This window comes from Ischnura elegans, chromosome 3 (genome assembly GCF_921293095.1).
Source record: "Ischnura elegans chromosome 3, ioIscEleg1.1, whole genome shotgun sequence".
Taxonomy (NCBI): Eukaryota; Metazoa; Arthropoda; class Insecta; order Odonata; family Coenagrionidae; genus Ischnura; species Ischnura elegans.
Window position 1 is genome coordinate 20,964,862 of NC_060248.1, and position 25,480 is coordinate 20,990,341.

At 37.6% G+C, this 25,480-nt stretch overlaps 3 protein-coding genes across 3 annotated transcripts in view; 2 read left to right on the forward strand and 1 right to left on the reverse strand.

Annotated features, from left to right (window-relative positions):
- Positions 1-20,818, reverse strand: part of LOC124155538 (insulin-degrading enzyme) — a 54,116-nt gene extending 33,298 nt beyond the window's left edge. Inside the window, 10 exon segments of the mRNA XM_046529442.1 lie at positions 4,286-4,388; positions 6,074-6,177; positions 6,560-6,697; positions 10,842-11,042; positions 15,375-15,577; positions 15,680-15,802; positions 15,927-16,096; positions 17,014-17,221; positions 20,238-20,419; positions 20,536-20,818. Of these exon segments, the coding sequence (XP_046385398.1) occupies positions 4,286-4,388; positions 6,074-6,177; positions 6,560-6,697; positions 10,842-11,042; positions 15,375-15,577; positions 15,680-15,802; positions 15,927-16,096; positions 17,014-17,221; positions 20,238-20,419; positions 20,536-20,609 (1,506 nt within the window). The 5' untranslated portion in view covers positions 20,610-20,818.
- A 1,082-nt stretch (positions 20,819-21,900) lies between these two features.
- Positions 21,901-22,812, forward strand: LOC124154927 (galactoside alpha-(1,2)-fucosyltransferase 2-like). Its single transcript, XM_046528702.1, has one exon. It carries the CDS (start codon positions 21,901-21,903, stop codon positions 22,810-22,812), a length of 912 nt encoding a protein of 303 aa, XP_046384658.1.
- Positions 22,813-23,668: 856 nt separating this feature from the next.
- LOC124155535 (poly [ADP-ribose] polymerase tankyrase) overlaps positions 23,669-25,480 on the forward strand; it is a 50,574-nt gene continuing 48,762 nt past the window's right edge. The window contains exons 1-2 of the mRNA XM_046529441.1: positions 23,669-23,905; positions 24,323-24,547. Of these exons, the coding sequence (XP_046385397.1) occupies positions 23,713-23,905; positions 24,323-24,547 (418 nt within the window). The 5' untranslated portion in view covers positions 23,669-23,712. The remainder of the gene's footprint in view (positions 23,906-24,322; positions 24,548-25,480) is intronic.

A 25,480-nucleotide genomic window follows, 5' to 3' on the forward strand; every position in this document is an offset into this window, starting at 1 on the left:
AACACAAAATAATCGAATACTTTTTTGTGCAGACTTCCAAAAAGCTTTATCTAAATTGCAGATTCTTTACATTTCTGGCACTTTCTCACTGTTTTCGCCATACATACTGACTTTTACACAGCTTACAAAAACCAAAAACCAATATTGTATTCTATCTTTACGTGACAGTTTCTAGTCCGTTCTGCTTCAGTTGCGAGAGAATTCTTAGTTTTCCCTGACAACATGAGGGCAAAGAGAGCTTAGACCAAGAACACATTTTGTCGGTTTGCCCTGATAAACGGTAAGTGTAACATAACCATTTTTATGCAATTTATTTGAATACAACTCTTCCTGAGAAGCTTTTATTCCAGCGGATATATCCTTCTTTCTCTTATTTATGGTACTCAAAAGGCTTGTATCCTTTTTTTTTCGAGCAAAACCAAGCAAAGTAATGTGAAATTGGCCAGTAGTGATATTTCTGCCGTTGGTCAAGTAGGGCCGCATAAGTTTCAATACAGCATGATCTGTAAAGCGATCTCCAGCTTCACGAGAGTCGTCCTCTCCAAGGTAATGAAATCCGTTTATCAAATAATTACTAACCTTATCCACTAAAAGTCAGTATTTTTGCCCATAATTATCAGGCTTTGATGCCATGAACTGCGTGAATGGGCATATAGCTTTGTTTAGAAACAGCTGTTTGTCAAAGGTTATGTGTGGCCCAGACTATGGTTCCACAGCATAGCCATCTCCTTCTCAGGTAGGATCTTGAACGAGAAGGCGTCTTCTCCTTGAGGCTTGGCCAGCGCCCCTTCCACGTCGGCGCACAACCTCACGACTACGCAAAAATATCTTCTGTCCGATAGCCAGTGCTGATTCAGGTTCGTCTAAAACACGAGGAACACATCGCTAATACCGTACGTAGCAGATACAAATACTCAATCATGTGTGCATGCTAAGATGTTTATCTTTCATAACTGAAGTACTACAATGCCCCAACCAAAGCCTGGACCACACATAACCCTAGACGAAGAGCTGTTTCCAAACAAAGCTAGATGCCCATTCACGCAATGCATGGCATCAAAGACAGGAATATCATTTAGTATTGGAATAATTTTCTCTGGCGTACACGTAACGTAACACGTCTATACGTAACACGTCTATACGTAACACGTCTATACAGTGTCATTATCAAGACCAAACTGCCTATGCACGTCGAGAAGCACGTCTCGACTGGTCGTGACGTGCCAGCGAGCCAGTCTGTCAAACTTCGCGCCAGGCAGCCGAACACAAAGGCTCAGCAGAAGCCACCTGCATTGCTACGCGCGTCACTAAACTTATGTTTCACGGCAAATAAGTGTCGTCGCGGTAAAATTTGGCTGGTATCAAGGAAAATCATTCTCAAATATAGCGGAATATACTTACCTCACGAGCTAATAAATTTTCGAAAAAATGATAAACAGCTGATATTTATTGAAATTATGTAAAACATAAACAATCATGAAGGTGATATACTATTCTAAAATACTAATTTGGCTTGTAATAATCAAACTGCATCCCACGAAACACCTAAACCGAATGAAGAAATGATAAAATATACAGGGTGTCAAAATGACGCCCTCCGACATTCAAGGTAAATTTGAATTTGAAGACGGAAAAAAGAGAGGGGAGTATCCCTAACACTGTTGTCTTATTAAGCCTTAAAAATGATTAAAAGTCATGACATATTTTATTCTAAAAAACTCTTTAAAGGCCAGCTTTAAAAAAAAATGTTTGCGTAGGGTGTCAAAATGACACCCTTCGGCATTCTAGTGTTAAAGGAATCAAATCGTGCAGTTGACGGTCGCCCATTTCAATCCGGCCTGGCGGTGCGCCGTCTACGGCGTGAAATACAGGCAGTGCTACATTGAGGCCGCTTTCTGACGAAACGGCTTTTTACCGGCCGCTGTTCATGTCACAACGCCGTGAAATTCAGGCCGCTTTCAGACGAGACAACTCTCTGCCACACTGTGGGCCTTGCCGTGAACGGCGGCCCATTCCCAGCCAGCAGTCAAAGAATTGTTTAAGCCAACAGAATTGTTACATTAGACCCACACTCAAGGTTTTCCTGCAACAAGTTACCTGATAACGCTGTCTAATGCATCGCGGTGAGTCACTGGAATTGCTGCTCGGCATTGACACATGCCGGGCATGTGAGCTTGTATTTCCGCTCTTCCACGGCCGCATTAAATTTCTTTCAGCACATTTTTAATTCATAATATCTAATTCTTCAGGTGAGTAAGCGCCTCATTCTAAATATTTCATGATTGATACATGGGAAATCGAAGAGAGAGGCTGTGATAAATTTAACAGCAAATTCTAGTGGAGAAATCACTACAGTGCACAATATTACGTGGATGCATTGTGTGCGAGACTAAACAAGCCGATTAACCTTGGAATCATAATGAGATAGAGCAAGTGAATGTCGGCAGCATTAAACAATGAAGATTCAGGCTTCAATAGATAGTGACTCATTAGCAGTGATTTTTTTGCAAATTCACCAAAAAATGCAAAATTTTGTTTTTATATACCGATTTCACGTTATTTCGTGTTAATTCGCAATATCGCATGTCACGAAATTCGCAGACCTCTATGCATAAGCCATCAATGAAAAACCTTCCTAGAAAACCATCATAGTAGCGGCCCTCAGAAAATAACTCGTGTCATCAGTCATCACATAATCATCGAAGTAAAGTTCAAGATGTGAAAGATAAGGTCGTTACATGTTATTAAAGGATGACTTAACTCCTTTACATCAAATTTGATACAAGAAGTGTTTGGATAAGAAGGGGAGCGAAACATTACCTGTAGACAAATAACTGGGCTTGCACGTCCCAGCACTACATCTGCGAAAGAATGCTGATGAAGAAGCATTCCCTGGTAGATTCAATCAACTCAATCTAAAATTTATGAGAATTACCTTGTTGTTGAGAAGAAATTAAAATATTTTGATAATAGGGTGGTTTCCTATTATTTTTTTATTGCCTACATCGAAAGATTGTTACTCCTGGAGTACATAATTCACGCTTTTAGATTTTTGAATGACGATATCTATTTTTCGCAATTAAATGAAAAGTGAAAATTTTCAGCTTTCAGCTGGCGAGGCTTTGAGCGCTGACACGACGCAGGATGCTAGCAGGTAGCCGAGTATCCTGCAAGCTAGTAGTGCTTGACTTAAATAAGGATTATTAATACCTTACCAAACGAAGGAAACTTTCCGACCTTAGGCAGTTTTAATAGGTGACCCTGAGCCCTGTGCCTCATGCATGCATTGGTAATCTCAGACGATGTAAAACTCCTATCTCCTCGAATAGAAACTAGGTCCTTCTGACGTCACGTGGAGTGGCATCGCATGGGCGCCAATCTGGCCTTTTTCGAAATGAGGTTAAAATTGACCATTAACAATCGTCTAAGCTGGGATTTCTGAAACCAAATAATTTGTATATAATGAATACACTATTGGCGGGTAACGAATCGCAATCAATGCCTTTCGTTTTCTTTGATGAAAGAAACTACCCTATTATTTGAATCCACCTTAATGAATAAACATTAAATCGGGCAAAAATATTTTGTGCAGGAAAATTTTTTATGACCTTAAATGCAGAGAAACGCAGAATGCGGAAACACTGAATGAGGATAATTTTTACATTGCTCGCATAGGGAATGAAAGTAAACCCCCAAAAAATAAACACTAAATGCAGAAAAACATTAAATAAGAAAACCTTAAATCTGGATCCGGCTGTATTTATATACACCACAATAACCAACTTGAAATATGTTATCATTACAAATATGTTCTCTAGAAGTTCATTCTAAAGAGGTTTTATGTATAAAAATTTCAGACAATAACAGAGAAAGTCATGAATCCATAATTCATATAAATTTCTTGGTTCTGAAAATTCAAATATTTGAAGGCTTTCCTCTGGATCAATGGATATCCCGATATCCTTAGCCCAGCAATACAATTTGTATAAAAATTCTGCTTCAGCTATAACTACTAAAATAGCAAGCTGGACCTGAAGCTTAGGTAAGTAATGCATTAGCATTTGCCCTCTCCAAACAGCCAACTCTCCACAACAATCCATCAGACACATGCCACACTGACCCTTGATCTCTGGGAAATAGCCTCAACCCCCTCAGTAGGCCTGCCATTATCTAGAATAATCATGAATGAAGTGCATAAACTCCCAGTGAAGACCCTTTACTTCATAGCTATTGAACTCCTTCAAAGTTGTGAAGCTAGGCTGCAAATTATTAAAACTTAAATTACCTTGATAGTTTCATTGGAAATTTTTTCAAGCTTGTACTTAGTTCCATACCACTTCTCCTCTTGGTCAGCTATAGATTCAAATTTTTTTCCAACCACAGCAATCCTGTTGGGAATTGATGTATATAAAAGAAATTGAAATTAAAGTTTGGAAGCAATACTTCACAACACGTTTTTCACAATTTCATCAAAACTACGATTTAAGGAGACACATAAACCATATGCTTACCTAATTTTATTAAAAATACACAATAATGAAAAAGGTGAAGATTCCATAATATAATTACAAAATATTTTGTGATGATGTATCTGGCTTTTCTAAGAAAGATTTGAAGAATGATCACTAAACAAGAAAACAAGAGTAAAAATTGTCAAATGCATCTCCATTAGCTCACAAATGGAAACTTTGGCTATGCAGAGAGCGTTAGCTATCCTTAGGGTAGCTGAATTGTGAGCTAAAATTCTGCCTGGTTGAGATTTACTAAAAATTAACTAATACTACTAATTGAAGTAAGTAATGAACACTTAATAAAGAATTTCAACCCCTAACAGGAGAATATCAATGCTTCTAAAAAGTACTGTATTTCCTGGCTCTTAAGACAAACATTTTAACTAGAAAATGAGCCCTAAAATCAGCCAGCATCTACTGGGCTGAGGGTCCAACTTTGTCATCTACAAACACAAGCTAATTTGCTAAGAATATGGTTGTCCTAGTTATCATTATCAATCGAAACTCTGTTTTGAGCCAGTGCAAAGATAAAGGGTTCTACTGTTTCCATGATGGTAAATATTTCTAAAAGTAAAAAAAATAAATTGAATTATATCTTCTTTACGTGATGAATCTATGTCAGCCCGCACAACAGTTCATTGATCTCAGTGGTGGTCTCAGATATTCAAGTATTCTTCATAAAATCTAACCTAAAACATTAAACTGCATCTTATAGGGTGGGATGCCATTTATGATTGTATCAATTGGTTAACAACACCTTTAAAGATGAATTTTAATCATTAATTTTTAAAATTGTGATCCCCTAGCATGCTACTCAAACAGTCGCTTATATTTTTTAAGTTCATGAGAAACAATTTTCCACAAAAATTTCTTCCAAACATGATGAAAATATGAAACTTTACCACTGAAAATTTAATGCAAATGCCAATAAAATTTAAACTTTTAAATTAATATATTTGTAAAGCATTCATGAATGTATTTATCATTCCATCAATGAAAATACATGCATTTCAATAAAGTCTTTTCTACTTATAATTATTTCATGGACAATTTTAGAGAGAGTATATTTCCAAGATTTCAGGTACATATTTGAAAGCCTTTCGACATTTGAATCCATATTCAGATTTGGTTACATTTACACAAAGCCATAATTAGCAGCACTATCAGATACCCACAAGTGGCATTTGCCCTAACAAGAGATTACAAGAAAACGAAGCAAATTTAGAAATTTAGAGATTTAAGAATTACGTTGATCACATCGATAACTATAACACAACCTGTTAAGGGTTCTATAGGCAGTGAAATACTGCAGCGAAGGCCATATTTATGTTTGGGTATGAGGTCAGTCAATATTGCTCTCCTATGCTCAAGCTTGGTACTGTTAGCATTAACCAACACATTGAAGAGTCTGACTGCCCACTGTGAGATTCGAGCAAGGAAATGGTTGAACATATAAGTTGATATGAACATTACCAATGCATTCATCACTAAAACTTCAATTAAATAATCACATTTCATTAAACATTCTGAATACTGACGAAATTGGGAACTATATCAATTACCTAATATTCTCCGGATTAATAAAACCCATGACCATCTCAATAAGATCTGGTCGCCAACTGCTGATGAGGTACCCTCCTGACAGCACTTCTTCAAGAGGAAATTCCTGTCAATAAATAATAATAATAATATTAAAATGGGCATCTTCTCAGTTGCAAATCAGGTACAAACATTTGCTATTATAAAAATAAAAAAATAAAATAAATATAGTTCTCACTAATCCGGACCCCCGCATAATCTGGATATTATTATTATAATTCTTGAGGGATGGGGTTCAAAATTTGCAGACATAAACATTTAAATTGCTACAAAACAAAAACACCAAAAGGGAAGTAATACTACATCACATGAGTGAGGGGAGAAAAGGATGCTGCCAAACACTAACATGACTCGAACAAGGGGAACTCCTGATTGAGACTTTCACAAGGAGGACATTAAGAACTCCTCAATCAGTTTTCAAAAAGGATAAGGGTGGAGAGGTTATTTACCTGCAGGCTATGAACTAAACTTGACACATAGCTTCTAGGAGTTTCCTTATCATTGAAGCGGAAGTGCATAGCCACAATGTCCCTATATTCCTCAAAAATCCATTCCTTTGGCCCCTCCTTCTTCAACATGTTGACATACTGTAAGATATAATTAAAGTTTATGAATACCCAAGTCCACTTCTAAAAAAATATGACCTTCCCAACTCACAAAAGAAAGCTTAAAACTTTATCTTTAAATAGATTATCATTGCATTTCTTCTTCAGGAATTTCCAGACTTTCCTAGATCTTGAAGGAATTCTGAAATTTAGAATCCACAATCAATGTTTTCTTGAGTTATCTTCATTCCTTAACTTCCCTCCAAGCATTTATTTCTTACGTGATCTGTAATCTTAAAAGCTGAGAGACTTTTCACTGCTAAAATACTCTCATCAACTTGCAACATCCTTATAATAAACTACAATCAAAGCTATATGGAATGATTATAATTTCTTTTGAGGAATTCGTAGGAAAACTGATTTTTATTCTATCCAAAGTCAATTTGAATTGTGTTCCAGAAAAAAATTGTACTATTTTTGTGACTAAAGAATAGATCACCTGGCATATAGCCTTGACACTGATGTCAAATTCATCAAATACGGGAGTAAAACTACTCCCCTTTAAAAAGAAAAAATTAGAGATGGGTCGAATATCAGATTTCTCGAAATTCGAATTTCGAATTCCAATATTAAATCATTCCTCGAATATTCGAATAACTCGAATTTCGAATACCTCGAATACTAAATGATGAATGCTGGAGTGTTTGACTCGGTTGCCTATGCAGCAGGCAACACAATATTATGGGGAGTAATTTTGATTTCCTTTAAATGATTCAAACAGAAATTTAGCTGATTATTGAATATTTTAATTTTATGGAAACAATTGGGCATATAATTAATTCAACTAACATCGCTTTACCCCCACTCCTGCTGCCAAGTGCTAGCTGACAATCTGAGGCATTTTGTAAAATACAAGCTCTTTTCCACCGGATTTTCTTCAATTATTTACAGTCCATCTTAGGGAGTTCTCACGAGATAAGAAGATGAATTGGAATTGCTATCAGGGAGAAACGAAATATGCTGAGAAAATATCCCTTTGTCTGGGACTGTAACAATAAAGATTTATAGCACCACTCATAAATTGCAACTTCATATATGTTTTCGGAAAAAAATACCGCATCAACTTCCGAGAAGCTCTGCTGCTCATATCGAGTTTCGCCAGAATGCTAAGTCTCCGTCGTATTTTGACATTTATTTCTCTGCGTAAAATGCTTAAATAAACTCAGAAATACGTCGTGTTTGGTCTTATTCTTTTTGAAATTACACACACATTACTAATATTTCTATTCGATAAAGGTTTAACATCAATTGACGAAAGTCATTCTTAGACCCCTTTTGTGCTAATAGATGACTCATGCAGCGGTTGACCTCCACAGAAATGGGGAACTTCGAAGCTTGTAGGAAAAAAAAGGTCAGTGGGGGAGAAAAGGGTGGGCCCGAAACACGTTTCTATTGTTCTCGTGTAACTTGGTATTTTTTCGAAGCTAAGGTCTTCGTAATATGATCCCTGCGCGAGCTGTGACCTTTTTTTTATTTCGAAGAAGAGGAAAGCCTCAGAGGGGGGGCTAGTGTTGAATGGAGAGGGATACCGGATCTTGGGAAATGCGCTAATGTAAGTATCCCACGGTACTCACACAGCAGTTGACCTCCAGAAATGGGGAACTTCGAAGCAGGTAGCCAGAAAAAGGTCAGTGGGTGAGAAAATGGGGGAGGGCGTGAAACACGTTTTTATTGTTCTAGTGTAACTCGATATTTTTTCGAAGCAGGGGTCTTCGTAATGCGATCCCTGCACGAGCTGGGACCTTTTGTTTGATTTCGGAGAAGAGGAAAGCGTCAGAGTGGGTGAGGCGAGTGCTGAATGGAGGGGGATAGCGGATCGTGGGAAATGCCCTAAGGTTGCTATCTGTTGCTATCCCACGGCACTGAGGTTCTCCTGGTGGGGGGAATCGGGGATTTTCGGATTTTTTCACCCGACCATTTTCGGTTCCCCTCGTGGAACTCTTTTCACCGCTAAAATCCACGAATTTGATGTAATTCGTCAACTTGCGTAAAACGGCGCTGCGAGCACTAAATGACTACAGTTCTCTACCTTTTTCCGAGTCAACTACCAACGACGTGCGTGCGACAGTGTATGACGCGAAATTCAAAGTATTCGAGGTATTCGAGGCGTTACTTTTTGCATAACTATTTGAAACCTCGAATATCGAATACTTTCTAGTATTCGAGGTATTCGAGTATTCGCGGATACTATTCGCACATCTCTAGAAAAATATCTAAGTATAGCAGACTCCCGATTATTTGGCTACGGCTTATCCGACTCTCCTTCAGTGTTTTCCACGATCTTTATAAAATATAAAATCGGATGAAAAAGCACCAGAATTAGGGCATTTTAATGGTAGGCTACACTAGGCTTATTATTTCCATTAGAACCCCCTTCGTAAAACATCTTCATAAAGGCATCTTCATCCGTGTCTTTTTTAATATTGAGTGAGCAGACCACCTTCTTCCTGGTTTTGCTGACTCTTAGACGTATAAATCACTGCTGTCATTCCTTTCAAAATATCCTTTCAATGAACAATTTACTAATGGTAAAGTTTTCTGTATCCCAAATTAAAAGTGACAGTGATTAAATGGTAAACTTTTCACCATGATGTTACTGTACACAGGAAGAATATGCTCATTCACCACAGAGAGAAATTTAGGGAGAAACAGTACCCCGCCCCTCCCATAGCTCCTCTGCAAGAACTGAACTGGGAATGTGCAACAAAGCACATCTCTGAGGGGACTGTGTAGTAAATTTTGCTGCTTCTGGTTAAAGACTGGGTGAATACAGGGCAAGCAATGGGCAACCTCAAGTGAGATGGGTTAGACAGGGGTCAGAGGGATCTCCCAATGCATTCTCGGTCTGAGAACACCCTGAATAGCTGCCCTCTACAGATACCATAGAAATTAACTCAAGAACAAAAAATATATTATAACTCAAAAAGTATCCAATTTCAACATAAAGAGCAAAATGAGGAATGTGGTGAAGATAAAGTAGCCAGCTGAATCACATGCCCCAGTATTATCATCCCGGCAGAGTCTACGACAAAGCACGATGTGGTGAAATTTTCAGGAATAGACATAAGAGTATACATAGGGGCAGAATACAGAAAGAGAAGGGCTTTTTCACTGTAAGCTATTTTTGCTCATCCACTTTACTTCATCAGTATAATTTATGATGGCAAAATCAGTTCTTACTGCTTGTAACATGAAATAATCTTTTAAGTATTCCAGTGATTGCTCATGCTTAAAATAAACTGCAACACAGTTAAGTAAGTGTTAGACACATTGCATCATCAAAACAGCAGCCTAAATTGGTGAGCTGGTATCTGGAGCTCAGCTCTTTTCTGAGAGCCCTTGTCTTCTTCATTAAGAACTGGACTTATTCTCAGCCAGCTGAGGATGTACCAACAAATTAACTGAACATTATTACAGTCAGTGCAATTGAACAAATGTCTCTCGAAATAAATTGATCTAATCACGAATATCGGACAAATATTGGTATGACAGATTGCAATGCATTTCATGGGGCACATTTGCAATTTTTTAAATTGTCCAGCCAAAAGTGTTACCAGCCATAGACATACGCGGACACGGTTCAATCTGGATGGGGACCTAGAATCTATTCTAGGAGACCACCCCACCAATCTAAGTAGTACAATTTTGTTTCTCAAGGAAATAGGTCTTTTCAACAAAATTTAAAAGCTTCCCTCTATTTTATGTTAAAAATTGCGTAGTAAAGATCCATTTATAATGAGTCTTGAATCAAACGATTGAGTAGTGGTGCAAAATGACCTTGCCGTCGACGCACCCTTTATCTCAAATCTACTACTACTACATAGACATACGATGACATAAAAATATCCTACTATCAAGTTATGTGCTGTTCTTCCACCAACCACCTGCTTTGACTCGACTGGAGTTTTGAAAAGGTGGTCAAGTTGAGTAATTCCTTAATTACAATTTTAAGTTACATGAACACAACTTCTGTTTTCCCATCCGTTAATAAACTTCTTTCTTTGACTGAGTCACCTCACTTAACCCTGACTTAGCCGGGAAACCTCTTCCTCAACCTGTACAGCAGATAGAGGCCCAGTCAAGAATAATACTTGCACTTTTTAAAGCACTCGAGCAAGGAACTAACCTGAAAAACTAACTTCACTATGTCATCAATATGCTCGATGCCTTCTTCAGTGAGGTCAACATTAATACCAAAGAAACCAAATCCCCGTGCAGCTATGCGGGTTCCACCAATAAGACTGCTACACCACCCTAGAGCACGCAGAGCAGACAGCAGGCTGCCAGGCCCTTCATGTCCAAAAAGATGGCTAAGATAGTGCCCAGGCTGAAACACAAGAAGATAAGAAGATCAGGTATTTTATCACAATGATGGGTGATTATGAAAAATAAAACATTTGCAATTAAATAGTCAACAAATTATTTCTTTTTTGTAGTCACCAACATCATGAGAGAGGATATAAGAGGGTTAAAGAATATTAGGGAAAATATTTTCCTGCCTTTAAAAACATGAAATTTAATTGTTACTCCACTACCTGATTTCAATATGTATTCATTAAAGACCATTTGTTTATTAAGATTACCAAGCCTCAAAATTTTAATTTACAAGCAAAAAATGGCTGATTATAGTAGCATTTACAAGAAACATTTTTTAAACAATCCTGGAGTACTCCAGATAAATTTTTGAGGAGTTCTTAACTTGCTATAGCACAAAAAACAAGCATTCCACAAAACAAAAATCACTCCCACTGACCCATATTCACATCAGGATCACCCAACTATCTACCACATAATTTCACTTATCAATCTTTCAAGACTTGCTTCTACCCATGAGAAAATAATGGCTTTATCATGATATTGGTATGGTAACGTTAGGGTCATTATATCCCTCTCTGACACGTTTGTTTTTCGCTGGTCACAATCCGTGCGGCGTTCAAGTTGAGTGGGTACTTGGTGCTATTTTGGTGGTCATCTACGAACCACAGTGCATTTCGTCAATGACATGTTTTTTTTGGTGGGGTATAAAGAGGGGCAGAAATGTGTGAATGGAGCAGATGAAGGGCAGATGAGTTTGTAGGCGAACTTGCATACGAGTTGTGTGACTCAGAGAGAGGCTGGCGTAGAGAGATAAGGACGGAAGAACAAGAGAGTGGAAGGGGGAGCCGCTACTAGCTGAGCCGGCCACAGCCATTATGGGGTTGACTGCTGAATCATCCACAGTGGGAGGAATACACTCCTGGATGCAGAATGGAGACAATGCAGCTCCCGTGCAACGTCAATGAGTACTATGAACTGTGACAGGAGCAAGGATCCAGTAAGGAACCGCATAATTAAGTACTCACGAATTTCCCAAGTTCCGGAGATCGTCCTGATCAGTGTTTGCTTCCCCTCATCTCTGACTGAATCCTTCCGAGTGCATCTCTCACACACGAACGAGTCTCCGTTACGTGTTTAATTCTTTTATTTTAATGAGAAAGTCATATTTGCCTCTATTTTATATCACAATTCTCCCGTTCTATCATCTAAAGACTTTTCATATTGTCCTGAATGAGGAGCCTGTAATTTTTTTATCGATGATTGCCAACATATTTGCCTTGCCACCATTGCCTGTTCGACTTGTTCGACGCTCGGACTCAAATCTGGTCGTCGTTAACGTATCGGGATCGTATCTAATGCCCTTGTTCCGTTGATGTGTTCCGTTCTCGCTCTATCGACTGATGAGCTGGCTTCAGGGGTTCAATTTGGCGTTAGTGGCGCCCTTTTTGTAATTTATATTGAAATCTAGGGTCCAAAATCCCTCTGGGAATGGCAAGGAGGTAATCCCGTCAGGGCATTAATCCACTAAGAAGGTGAGTGTGATGGGAATTTCTGATAGAAATTTTGTTACTCGATATGATTGCAGTACCATGCGTGTTCCGTCACAGTATGTTTCATGCCATTTCTTTGATGAATTTTTTGCACTTCAGAGCACTTACTAGAGGCTCCATTGAATCTCATAACTGCCAAGTCAATGGCCACAAATAAAATCTGACAAGAAGTGACCTTTCTTGGCGCTCAAAGTTTGGCTTTAGCCCAGCAGACCCCATGCCTGCCTGCCCCATGTACACAACTCTGCCACTGACTGGCACATAACTTAAAATGTCTTTAAGATTTTGAGAAGAAAAGGAAATCTTACAGAGGAACCAGCAAAATATGCATCAATCGTGCCAGACAATCTGCCATGATTCTGATGTATATTTTTGCACATAATTTTTCAATCAATTGGTATAAACTTTATACCACATCATTTACCATTTAATGAAGAGATCTGCATTTGATAACAGAAGATTTTCATGCTGAAAGACTACCTTAGGAGAGTATGACGACTGGCCTTCATTTAACTTCTTCATCCCACAGAGGAATTTTCTCAGAAGAAAAATTATAAATGCAAAAAACAATCTGCACAACTCATCTTTTTTTCAGCTGACAATGTCATACATTTTAAATCAGCATTAAAATTTAAGAAGCATAGTTCCAGTTCTCTTCTGAATGAGGAGCTTCCATATTGTTGATTATGATGTTAACATAGCCAAGTGCTTTCAATATATTTTAATGTAAAATGTGAGAAAATAAGAATTTAACCCATTAGTGCATAGCGTCCGATGCATCGGACGGGTGTATTTTATTTTTTTATGTGCTCCAGTTGACTTGTGCCGCATTTTAATACTGTATTAAGTTCAAATGGATGTCTGTCTTCACCCCCTGCTAATATTTTAGTTGACTCATTGAATTTAATGACTCGAGAAGCGTTTATGTGAGACATGTAAACGTCCGATATATCGGACGCCATGCACTAATGGGTTAAGGCAAGAAATATAGTAATGAGCTAACATGAAATTTCCTTTTCTAAGTTCATTGTTGCTGTTGTACATTGCTATGTTGAGGCAATAATGGGGGTAGGGATAAATATGTACAAAATATAGTTTTCATCACATGGAAAGATAGCTTGAATACATACATATAGAATACACTCCTGATTATCCGGGCAAATGATGGGGAAAGGTGACACGAATAATTGGAAAGCATGGATAATCCAAAGTTTACTTTTAATTCTTGTAATATTCATAATTTATGTAAATCAAACAATCTATTATTACTTATGCACATCGTCTATTATTTTAGATTGCTTTCCAAAATCGTAAAGAGTTTTCTCTTCCTGACTGCGATCTTTTTCACGATGATAATGTGATTGTACTCGTATTCCTACTGCTACTTGTAATACCTGGTTTCCGAAAACCACACACCTGTGGCTGCTTGATCACAGATTCAGAGAAGTGGTTTGCATGAACACTTCGAAACCACTGCGTGACGCCGGACCCTGCACTGACAGGCACCATACCGAGTCGCGTCTCACATGAGATGCAACTGCTGCGGGAGGCGAATCCGTAATCACTGAGCCCAATACCACACCGCAATGCTTGGAAAAGAGGAGTCCAGAACTCCCATGAAGGCAACAGGCACGCAATTACGCCATCGCTCAGTAGCGATAATAGGAAATCAGGACTTAAGGCAAATTGTCTACGCAGGCGGGTGCCTGGCTATGACTCATGCTATCTCCACTTCCACTTCCCCGCTGCTTTCACTGCTACTATTCCATTCCCCTCCAGTTTGGCCTTGACTGGTAACAGCGTAAACATGCCCTAGTGCGACGAAACCTCCAGTTCCCTTACACCTAATTCAACTACATACCATGCCACAGCAATAATTGCACATTTGCAGTATGAAATATACAATTAGAGATCTTAAGTAACATTTCTCTGAATTTACCAATGATTAACCATTGAAAAATCTTCTAAAATCAATCTAGAGTTTTTTCCCGCCACTGATCTTCGTCTATAATGCAAGAGCCGACCTCCAAGTAAACTTGAAACATTCCTTGTCAGCAAGTAGATAAAATAATTCCCCTATGAGAAGGGGATTCTAATATAAATAATTAGCCCAGTGTGGCATTTTATTTAAAAAATTCAAATATCTTGGTGCTCTTGCGTCCGGTTTTAATTTTTTTATAAAGATGCAGAACTCATGCACGGATAATCCGCAACCCGCATAAACCGCAGCTAGATAATCGGGAGTCTGCTGTATATTTATTTTCATATCCCCAAGAACAGCACATTTATGGCCTTCACATAAGGAGATTTTTGACAATCAAGAATGATATACTATCACAAACACCCAAGCCCTGGACAGGAGCAATTGACCATACATGACTCGAAACCACAACCTTTGGTTTGGCAGGTGAGGACTTAGCCCTGCCGCCACCAAAACCGGCAAAAGTTTTTACTATTCTTAAAGCATATTAATCTCGGTAGTGTAACCTTGAAAAAATGTGCCCATATAAAGTGAGCACTAAAAACTGTAACAACCTTCAGACCAAAATGATAAATATATTGGTTATGTGCCTTTCTTATACCTCTATAATGCCATTTAAAAAAAAATACTACAGATGGCACTGTTAACACATCTGGGTAAAAATAAGACTAGTTAGGAGATAATTGATGTGCAGAACTACTACTGATCAATACAAAGCAAAAGATTTAAATTACTAAATATTTCATTTATTTAGAAAGCCTTTGTGCAATTATAGGGACTTTTTCCAACACATAAATGAAATTTGACTTACCCCTGACTTATAATGCTCATGAAGGTCTGGTATGGGAAATGAAATATTTAAGTGCCTATAATCTTTGACAGGAACCACATATCCTTTCATTTTCAGTTGCTCTGGCCCCAGGGGGTGCTCTGTCCATGACCGAGAGACAACATTCTTGTTTTCCACTTTTGAAAACAGAGGCACCACCATCCTTTCTAGTTCATCTAGACTTTCTGTAACAGACAACCCATTGTTGATTTAATTAAATACTTAATAATAAGAGCACTTCAGAAGGCAAATAAGAGCACTTCAGAAAACTCATACTCCAAACTTACCTTTTCCTAACACAGCTAAAGTCATAATATTGGATGAGTACCATTTCTTATGAAACTTTAAAAGCTCATCACGGACATTAATACCTTTAGCCTTGGGAATTATATCCAAAGTTTGCTTGTTTCCTGATAAAAATAACAAATTATTCATATCTTAGTCATACCCAGGACAATCACAGTTTTATCATAAATTCTCCTTAATATTTAAAATAATAGAATTTTTTTCTCTCTCAGACTTTGAAATACAAACCTATTCCAAATTTGTTGAAATCATGATTTTCTTTGGATGTTGATTTTTCTAACTGGTCAATCCTCCAAGAGTCATTTGGGAGATTTTTTTCAAATTCTGAATTAACAGCATTTACTTCTCTATCAGTGGCACTTTCAGTGAATAATGGTGCCAGAAAAAATTGGGAAAATCTGAAATGAAGGGAGAAACAAGTTTAGGAAACAAAAATTAAAAGAAATTTGATCTATGAAATACATATTGGAATGTATGAAGCTAAACTGAAAATACAACAATGTAAAAAAACATTAAAAATAATGTATATATTCATCAACCTGAAAACAGCTCTATTCTGCCTTTAATAATACATTAATTATATATATATTTGGCCTTTAATAATATTAAAAATGCAACAACAAAATGATTGTATTTGCATTCCCACTGCTCCATATACTGCAGCTAACTGTCTATGTAGGCGAGCACATGCCTATGACTTGTGCAATCTATACTTCCTTCGTCTTTGCCTCCACTTCCCCCACTGCCTTCACTTCTACTATTCCCTTCCTCCCCAGTCTGACCTTGACTGGTCGTGACGTAAACATGCTTGAGCGTGACAAAATCTCCACTTCCCTTGGGCTGTATTCAACGCCACAGCAATAATTGCACATTTTCTATATGAAATATACATTTAAAGGTAGTAAATAAAATTTTTCTTAACTTACGATAAGTTAACCATTGAAAAAAATCTTCTAAAATTAATCAAGAGCTTTTTCCTGCCACTCATCATCTGCTATTCTAAAGCAGATGTCTAAGTACCCTGGAAACATTCCTTGTCATAAAGTAAATGAAATAATTCACTTTCACAAAGGGAACTCAAATGGAAATAATAACCCAGATTAGCATTGCATTAAAATGCAATAATCCTGATGCTTTTGAGTCTGATTTTGTTTTTTATAACGATCGCAGAAAACATCGAAAGAGGGTGAAACTCATGAATGCATAATTTGCAATATGGATAATCTGTTCACTGATAATCGGGAGTTTACTTAACTTCAAAAAAATCATTTAATTACAATCAAGTACAATTCCAAATGCACATATAATTTCTTACCGGTCCAAAGCACCATCGAGATGTTCAGGAACTACATCAAAATAATATGTAGTATGATCAGAAGATGTGCAAGCATTGGAGTTCCCACCATGCTCTGACAAGAACTTGCTATATTCATTTTCTGATGGATATTTTTCAGTTCCTAAAAACAGCATGTGCTCACAAAAATGTGCTAATCCAGGTAGTTCCCGAGGATCACTCATATGCCCTACAAATGAAGAAATATCAAAATAATCTCACAGCATACATTTTAAGCACATATTTATCAACCTCTTCTCCCCAAGAAGTTTAATTCTGTTCACAGACTGAAAATTCAAATGACTGTGGATAAGCAGTGGCTTACTTCTCCAAAAAATTGTGATGCTTCCTTACCTTCATACCTTTTCAAAACCAGATGTGAGACATGATTGCTTTGATTCCAACAATAGTAAATCAGTATTTCTGTCCAAAAGAACCAATACCTCAGAGACCATAAAATATTGCATTTTTTTAATTGTGAGCCTTTCCCCCGAAATTGCATTTGAGCGAGGGTCATGTGGTTCACCTAGAGGTCTCAAAATTTTCAGGCCTTATTTTGGATCAGTCTCACAACTTTTTTTCATGGGGCCAGATGGATTTGAAAAAAATCGATTTTTCCCATCCCTAATAGAAACACATCTTAATTTATTAGTAATTTTTCTATGATCCTATAACACTTGATTGATACATAGTATAAATTATAGATGGACATTAAGAAAATATGCTGGAGTAAACAAATGCTGCGTTGCCAAGTCTGCACGTATCTCAACAATATATACATCTAGCCACATTTCCATGGAATGTAGTATTCTCCTAGTCTTGAGACAATTGAATCTTTTGCCTGAAGTAACATGTTTCTGTTTTTTTTAAGAGAAAGGCGAATGAATTGTTTGGACCTTCTGGTTTCCAAGAATCCTGCCTACGATCCTTGGAAATCAGCAGCCATTCCTTATCTGGTGGATTTTCAGTCACACATACATCAAGGAGCAGCTGTTTGTACTGTTTTTTCTAAAACTTTTCTTGAATGAGTTCCAATTCTCCCGAGAGATTTTCCTAATATGATAGATATTTCCTCTTGACTCAGAAATGAAAAGATTACATTCTTTTGATATGAATGGTGATGATTCCTCCGATTGAGATATAGGTCCTATATACCTTGGATGGACTTCCAATTTACCTTGTGTCCCAGGGTTTCATCTCCCTTATGACAAAAAGGTCATAAGGTTAGCATGATTTCGAAAGATAGCACTCCATTAATTCTCATCTCCAGAGTAAAGCATATAAATGAAAGACGGTTGTTTATGAGCTCAACAAATTAACTCAGGTTGTCCATCCCCGGGGGAGGCAGAATGATGAAGGTGTAATCAATGCATTGGAGTACAAGGGATATATGTTGGAGCCAAGTTGAGGGTCTTTTCCTCAAAGTCCTCCATGAAAAATTAACCCATCATTGGTCAAAGCAGTGATCCCACTGCCAATCCATCTGTTTGTTTCTAGGAGTACCCAATGTAAAAGAAGTGGGTGGTGAAAGAGTCCACTGTTTCTGGCTCAAATTTTTTTCCCTAGCATAGCCACGGGGTTAACTATAGGTACTCTTGTGAATAATAACACCACATCCAGGATCACCAAGATATCAGTCTTCCTGGAAATGGACCATCAAAAAACATCAATAAGCTGGTTGTGGCTCCATTTTTTCCTGGATATAGACAGTTACTTATACCACTTATTTAAATAAGTGGTATAAGTAACTGTCTATATCCAGGAAATAATGGAATACCACATAGTTAACCAAGAGTTAGTGAATTTTGTGGCTCCATTTTCCATCAATTGGATGATTAGTGCCCCAATCATCCTCACTGTGTTCAGTAAGCAACTCAAAATACATATTCACTGCTTACTCTATTTCTCAATGTTCAGCTAATGAATCAGCTTTAAAGCTCCTCATATAAAGTTTTTGGAGCACTCTAATACAGCACCCTGACTCAGCTAAATGAAAATCTCAGTTGTTAACTAGGGCAGGAAGTTTATTTTGGCTATTCACCATATTTCACCTCTCCAATAGCATTAAATTATTAATCATTGAGCACTGATTGGAGCATTAAATTAGTAATCAAAGTGAGTATTTCTTCCACTTCAACAAAATGTGTTCAGCTAGATCACTAAGGAGGAGGTCTGCAAGCTGAATAAGTCCAATGAAGGCATGCTTCCCAGAAAAACTCATTGACATCATGGGAACCAATAATCAATATATGTTAAATATAAAGGATGTTACTGATTTCTATGATTCCTCTAATGGTATTACGAATGTCAATACCATCAATGGGATAATCATGGTGATTGGAATCAATTGAAGAAACATCTGTTGGCCATGTAGATGCTGATTTACCATATAGTGACCATATTAATCAACAATAGGCAACATATGCTTGACGTTTATAGTGTAACAATAGCATAGACAACTCCAAAGCAATCTACAGATGCTACTGCATGCAGTATCCCTGTCAACCAAAGAAACAGATTAATCTTTATTTACAATGCCACACCAAAAAGTTTCTACAAAAGATGTTGAAACAAAAGACGTGAAGGTGTTACAAGACAACCAGTCATAAGCAATGACGCGCAGGATAAGTGAAAGTACTGTAATTTATTTAAGCACATGGACACTGAATACCACTTTGTTCAGAGCTTTGTCAGAAATGGATATCCTGATCTTGAAAAACTTATTAACTATAACATTATATAATGAGCTAGAATTAAAGCATATTTTAACTTTATTTATTGTACTTAGATGTTTGCTAAAAGTTTTGTATTTAACAAGTTTTTTGGTGGTGTTTACCATAGAAAGATAAATAAATGAAGGCCAAGAAATGACACTCATTCCTACGGAGTACCAACTCAAAAGCAAATACCCTAATGACAGTCTGGAGCTCAGTAATTATTATTGGATGGAGGGATCTCAATTGTCACAAAAAACTTGTTGAGGAACAGCGTCGATATTAGCTGCATTTACACAATAGATCAAAGTTAGGTTCCTATCCCTCACTCTCATAAAAGATTGTTTATTGTAGTAGTTCTTGTCTATGACTTGAGATGATGATGTATAAACGTACGTGTCCTTTCACACGTACGCCTTAAAATTTCATCGCAAGTATTCAGAGTCAATTTGTATCAAGGCGTATTTCTAGAATAAAAAATGGTTTACGTACCAATGTTAACATCAATTGAAGCTGCAGATTTATCAGTACTATCGTCACTGACGAGGAGAACTTTCATTTCATTTTCAAGAATAAGGCCGCGGTATAAGCGTTGGTCTTCCGCGGATTTTATAATATCATCAACACGCTTTATGATTCCATTCATTTTGTAGCTGTTATTTCTAGCTATGCTCCTGAAATAAAATAATTTGGAAATCACTTAGCGATCAGTCAATATAAGAAAACCTTACGAGGGAATGCATTTATATATAAACAGAAAATCACGAAAAATTAAATTTTTAAAAGATACCAGAATTTTGATGGGTGTATGACCCGGCAGCAGCGAACTGATGCTCTGCTGCTCAAAGTACTTAGAATTAACATCAAAAGTGATATTATGTAAAACTGAAGATATCAGCCGTAAAAATCATTCTAATTACATTACAGCATTTTCTGAATCATTGAGTTCCTCTTAACCATCCACAACGGTAGGTACTAGGTATGAATTTAAAATTTTATTGAAATACAGGCGACACAGAATTCCAAAATTAACACTTTACTGCGCTCAACGTGAGCATTTTGATTTCGATTACTCAACGTAGTTTACAGAGAAACCGTCGTGTTGCTCAGTTGCTGGCGTTGCTGTTGTCTTAAAAACAGTTGACTGTAGTTATTGGTAGTAAATGGTAGTATGTCGTAGTTGCACAAGTGTCGTATTTGTTCGACAGTAGTGGTCGGTAATCATTTTCATATGGGTTCCTAAAGCGCTTCGCGTAAAGTAACCATCGGCATGGATTTATCCGTGGAAAGTAGAACTAGTGGCAACATTGATCACGTATGGGATGGAGGTACGCCAGATTGCTGCTAGTGGCACCGATCCTGTTTATGCAAGCAACATCCCTAAACGCTATGCTGGTATCATCACTCCAAGCGTTCATTTAAACCAGTAGAAACTTCGACGACTTATTTATTTAAGCTGATATTTGCATGATAATGGGTTTCATTCATAGACAGTTTATAATGCACTGTAATTATTTAGAATTAAATTATTTTTGTGAGATCAATAACATTCCATCATTGGAACTGCTTTGAGCACAAGCAAACCACGCTGTAGTTTAGAATGTAAAGATGGAGCATATGTTCATGTCGAATATGTGCCGTTTTACTGAAGTAATTGGTAAAAAGTACAAAGTGTTTTCACACAGTTTTTTGGATCATAATTGTGTATGGACACAATTTCATATTTTAAGGATGAGTGAAGTGAATGTACAAAACATTTGCCTGAATATGAGTTGCATGAAGCTTGGGTTGATCTGATAGCTTGTGCATTGAGTAACTTATGAAGTTTTTGAGCATGTAAGGTTTCAGAACTGCAGAGTTGCTTCGGCAACTTGACATTGTACCGTAAAATTGTGACAACTAATGTAAGCCCTACTAACTCACAGAATGGCTTTGTAAAAATAAATGCTTTTTTGAAGCTAGCTTAAAGCGAAGGAATGTACAGCTGCTAAGCATGGTGACACCTAATCAGAATCTATTGATGCCTGCCCTAATATTTGCTGTGTGTACAATTCTTTTTGTACACTTATTTATTTTTCCATTGTATGAAACTAGTCAAGCCACAAAAACCCTCAAATATGTAGGTGATTATGAGCAATCGTTGTGCAGTTCCAATATGCAGCCAATGAGGTGGCCATCAGGCGGAAATCTACGGCGTAAGATGAGGTTGAGGTGCCCTCAGGAAGGTATTGTCACTGTAGCCCAAGGAGGACGTTTAGGAAACCAGATGTGGGAGTATGCTTCTGTTTGGGCCGTAGCCCGTAGTACAGGGCTAGAACCTTACGTACCTCGTTGCCTTCGTCGTGCTCTAGATCAGGTTTTCACTCATTTGAGTATTCCCACTCTGACAAGGATATCACATTGCATCATAAGATGGGGCACTGTAGTTGATAGATACAGCCTTTCAAGTTTTCTTGAGTCTAATGAATCCCTGCAAACTAGTGTCCTCTTACCCAGATTTGTGGTTATGCCTGATTTGGTGTTATCTGACAAGTATGACATAAGAGAAGAATTCAAATTCAGAGGCCCTTTGGAAGAGGCCAGCAGGAAAGTTTTAAGCTCCATTGCTGGTCGCAGAAGAAATAATGCTCCCACATTTCCTTCAATAACATCCATTACATTTGTTGGCATCCATGTTCGACGGACTGATTACCGAAATTACTTATGGAGAACCCGGCAGATGCATCTTGCTGGACCCGAGTACTTTCACCGTGCCATGGACTATTTTCGCAAGAAGTATGAAAATGTTGCATTTGTGGTTGTAAGTGATGAAGCGCGTTGGTGCCAGCATCATTTAGCCACATCCAATGGGGATGTGTTTGTCGTTAGTGGGACTCCTGGCTCTTCTCTCGGACCAGGGAGGGATCTGGCCATAATGGCAGCTTGCAACCATTCCATCATAGACTATGGAACTTTTGGGGTGTGGGGTGCAATATTAGCTGGAGGTGAAACGTTGCTGTATAATATCTCAAGGCATTCTTCAGTCAAAGTTGCCCAGTTACTACCTAACTGGCATATTTTTGATTGAAGTGGCATCAGTTGATGTACGCTTATGTGTTAAATATGGTAATATGTGTCATATTGTGTGCCAAATGGTTTTGTACCTTAAAATTCCAAATTTTCAATTATAGAACTCAGGGCGAATGGAGTAACGGTAATATTCAGTAAAATGTGTGGTCCAAATCTAATTATTTGTGTTCTTAATGTCTTGCTGTTTTGTCACCGACGTTTTTAAGAAGTATTTTTCGTGATTTTGTGTACACATCATGTCTTTGTAGATTACGAACTTCTTCATATTCGTCCACACCTGTACACTCGGAGTGGTTGCATATAACATTTTGATGTTCATGTATGTATTTGAGAAGTTTTTGGTAAGAATTTGATCTCACTATGAATGTTACAACTTATGATATTTATATAGCTCGGTGTTCAAAGAGTAATTTTATATCTGAGGTGTCCCTCGAGCAGCTGTTGTATGTACGTATTAAAATGAATATATATATTTATTGTGAAATTTTACAACTACAATAATAAACTCAAAATAAAGCCATGGAACTTATTATTTCTCCTTCAACTAGTACGTAGAAGTTAGGTTCGACTAAAATCCCAGTTTCTCATGGTAATGAGGATGCTTTCATATAATGGGAATGAACCAAATATAATGAGTATTTTATACTCACATAAATGCGAAAACAAAACCATTTTAGCAGTTACTGGATAGCTGAAGGTGAAATGGGAGGGTATCATTATTGCTAAAAATACAAATTTCAACTATTTGACAACTGAACGGAGACCGGAACAGTCGGAAAGGAACGAAATACAGAAAAAATGGTAAATATTTACAATCAGCTGATGCCAGAGTCAAAATACGTAATGGCGGCCAAATCTCGTGAATTCTCGCATTTAATGAGACTAACAGGATGATAAGATGGCGAGTCGTCGGTCGGCAATATTGACCACGATGGATCCTCAGCCTAACACGGCCAGTGATCCCCTTAGAGAACTTTTTGAAGCTTGCAAAACTGGTGATATAGCGCGTGTGAAAAAACTAGTTACTCCCCAAAGTGTCAACGCAAGAGATACTGCAGGCAGGAAGTCCACTCCGTTGCATTTTGCTGCTGGTACAGTTTTCTTTTTTGTTGATATTTCTAATTATGCTTCTTGTCCTCATTAATTGGTCTTGAATGAATTACTTTACTTATAAATAACCCAGCAATACCATCTCCTCTGACCTTGACTTGATCAGGTTGCAGTGGAAATAGAATTGTTTCAACTTTGTTACTTATTTCCGTGCAAAGTTATCTTGTAGAAAACCTCTCTTTGTGTTTAAGTCGATTAACTCGTGTATTACCAATATTTATTGTCCCTTTTGAACTTTCATGTTAGTTTATTGGTGATTAGGTCGGCGTTAAACCCAGCCATCAGCTGTAACAAAGTGTCTGTAGCGAGAGTTATCAATTTAGGCACTTTTCATCCTTTCCAAGCTGGGTGAATGTGCGGGAGACTGATACCGATGAGTAAAAAGAATTAAATTGCAGGGTACGGTCGAAGGGACGTGGTCGAGTACCTCCTTGGTGCTGGAGCTTCTATTCAGGCAAGGGATGACGGAGGATTACATCCGTTGCATAATGCGTGCTCTTTTGGACATGCAGATGTTGTTCGTCTGCTTCTGCGAGCTGGTGCAGACCCCAACACTAAGGACAACTGGATATTTACCCCCCTCCATGAAGCAGCAATAAAGGGAAAAGTAGACGTGTGTATAGGTTAGTACTGCTTAGTTTGTTCCACATTATGAGTCTATTGTTGTGAAACACTTTCGTATCACTAAACTAATTTTTTGGATTTGTATCACTACACTAGTTTTGTGGCAGATAATTAGTCATAGCAATGACCATTTTTGTTTGGGTGTTGCACCTATTGGGTAGTTAAGCGTTCATGTTGAATGAGAAATCCACTGCCCAGCTTCAGAATTTTTCATTTATCATGAACTAGCTGACTCGGCGAACGTCTTACCTCCTAACAGTCATTGAAGAGTTTGGTTACACCACTGATAAATTAAGAACGGCTTTACCGATTTTAATCTTATTTGACTTGTTATTACAATATAAGGGGGAAATTTTTCAATTAAACTACTGAAATAAATTTTGATATGTCTTGTCAGAAAGACATTTTCTTAATTCACTCTACGTAGGGTAAACTGGGGCTGATTTTTTAAAATGAATTTTATTATATTTGTTTTCACTTAGGAAATTTTAGCCATTGTAGTTAAATCAGATCATTAATTCAAAATTTTATGCATTCAGTTGTTGGCCTATTTGTGCTTTTAACTTTTAAAAACTGTTTAGGTCCAAGTCTGTTGCATAAACTTACCCCGCTCTTGGAGAAAGTTTGCACAACGCTTGGCCGACTGACACTTAATATCATGTGTGAATAGCCCCTTGGGAGTAGCATTAAAATGTTATGCCTTTTGGAACGTCAGTCATAACTCAAATCGGAAAAAGTCCACTGCATAAACATGCCCCAGTCTACCCTACACATGGTGTTTTTTCTCTTGAGTGAAACACCTTCTGATATACAACAGTTTATGATTTGTTATCAGGTGTAAGAACAAAGTGGATGGTACCAACATGTGAACATGCCACATGTAAATGACCATGAGAAAAACATGGATTTTCTAGCTTAAGACCACAAACACT

Bases quoted from the DNA above. Each gene is read 5' to 3' on its own strand.
- LOC124154927 (XM_046528702.1), top strand. From the start codon at position 21,901: ATGCAGCCAATGAGGTGGCCATCAGGCGGAAATCTACGGCGTAAGATG.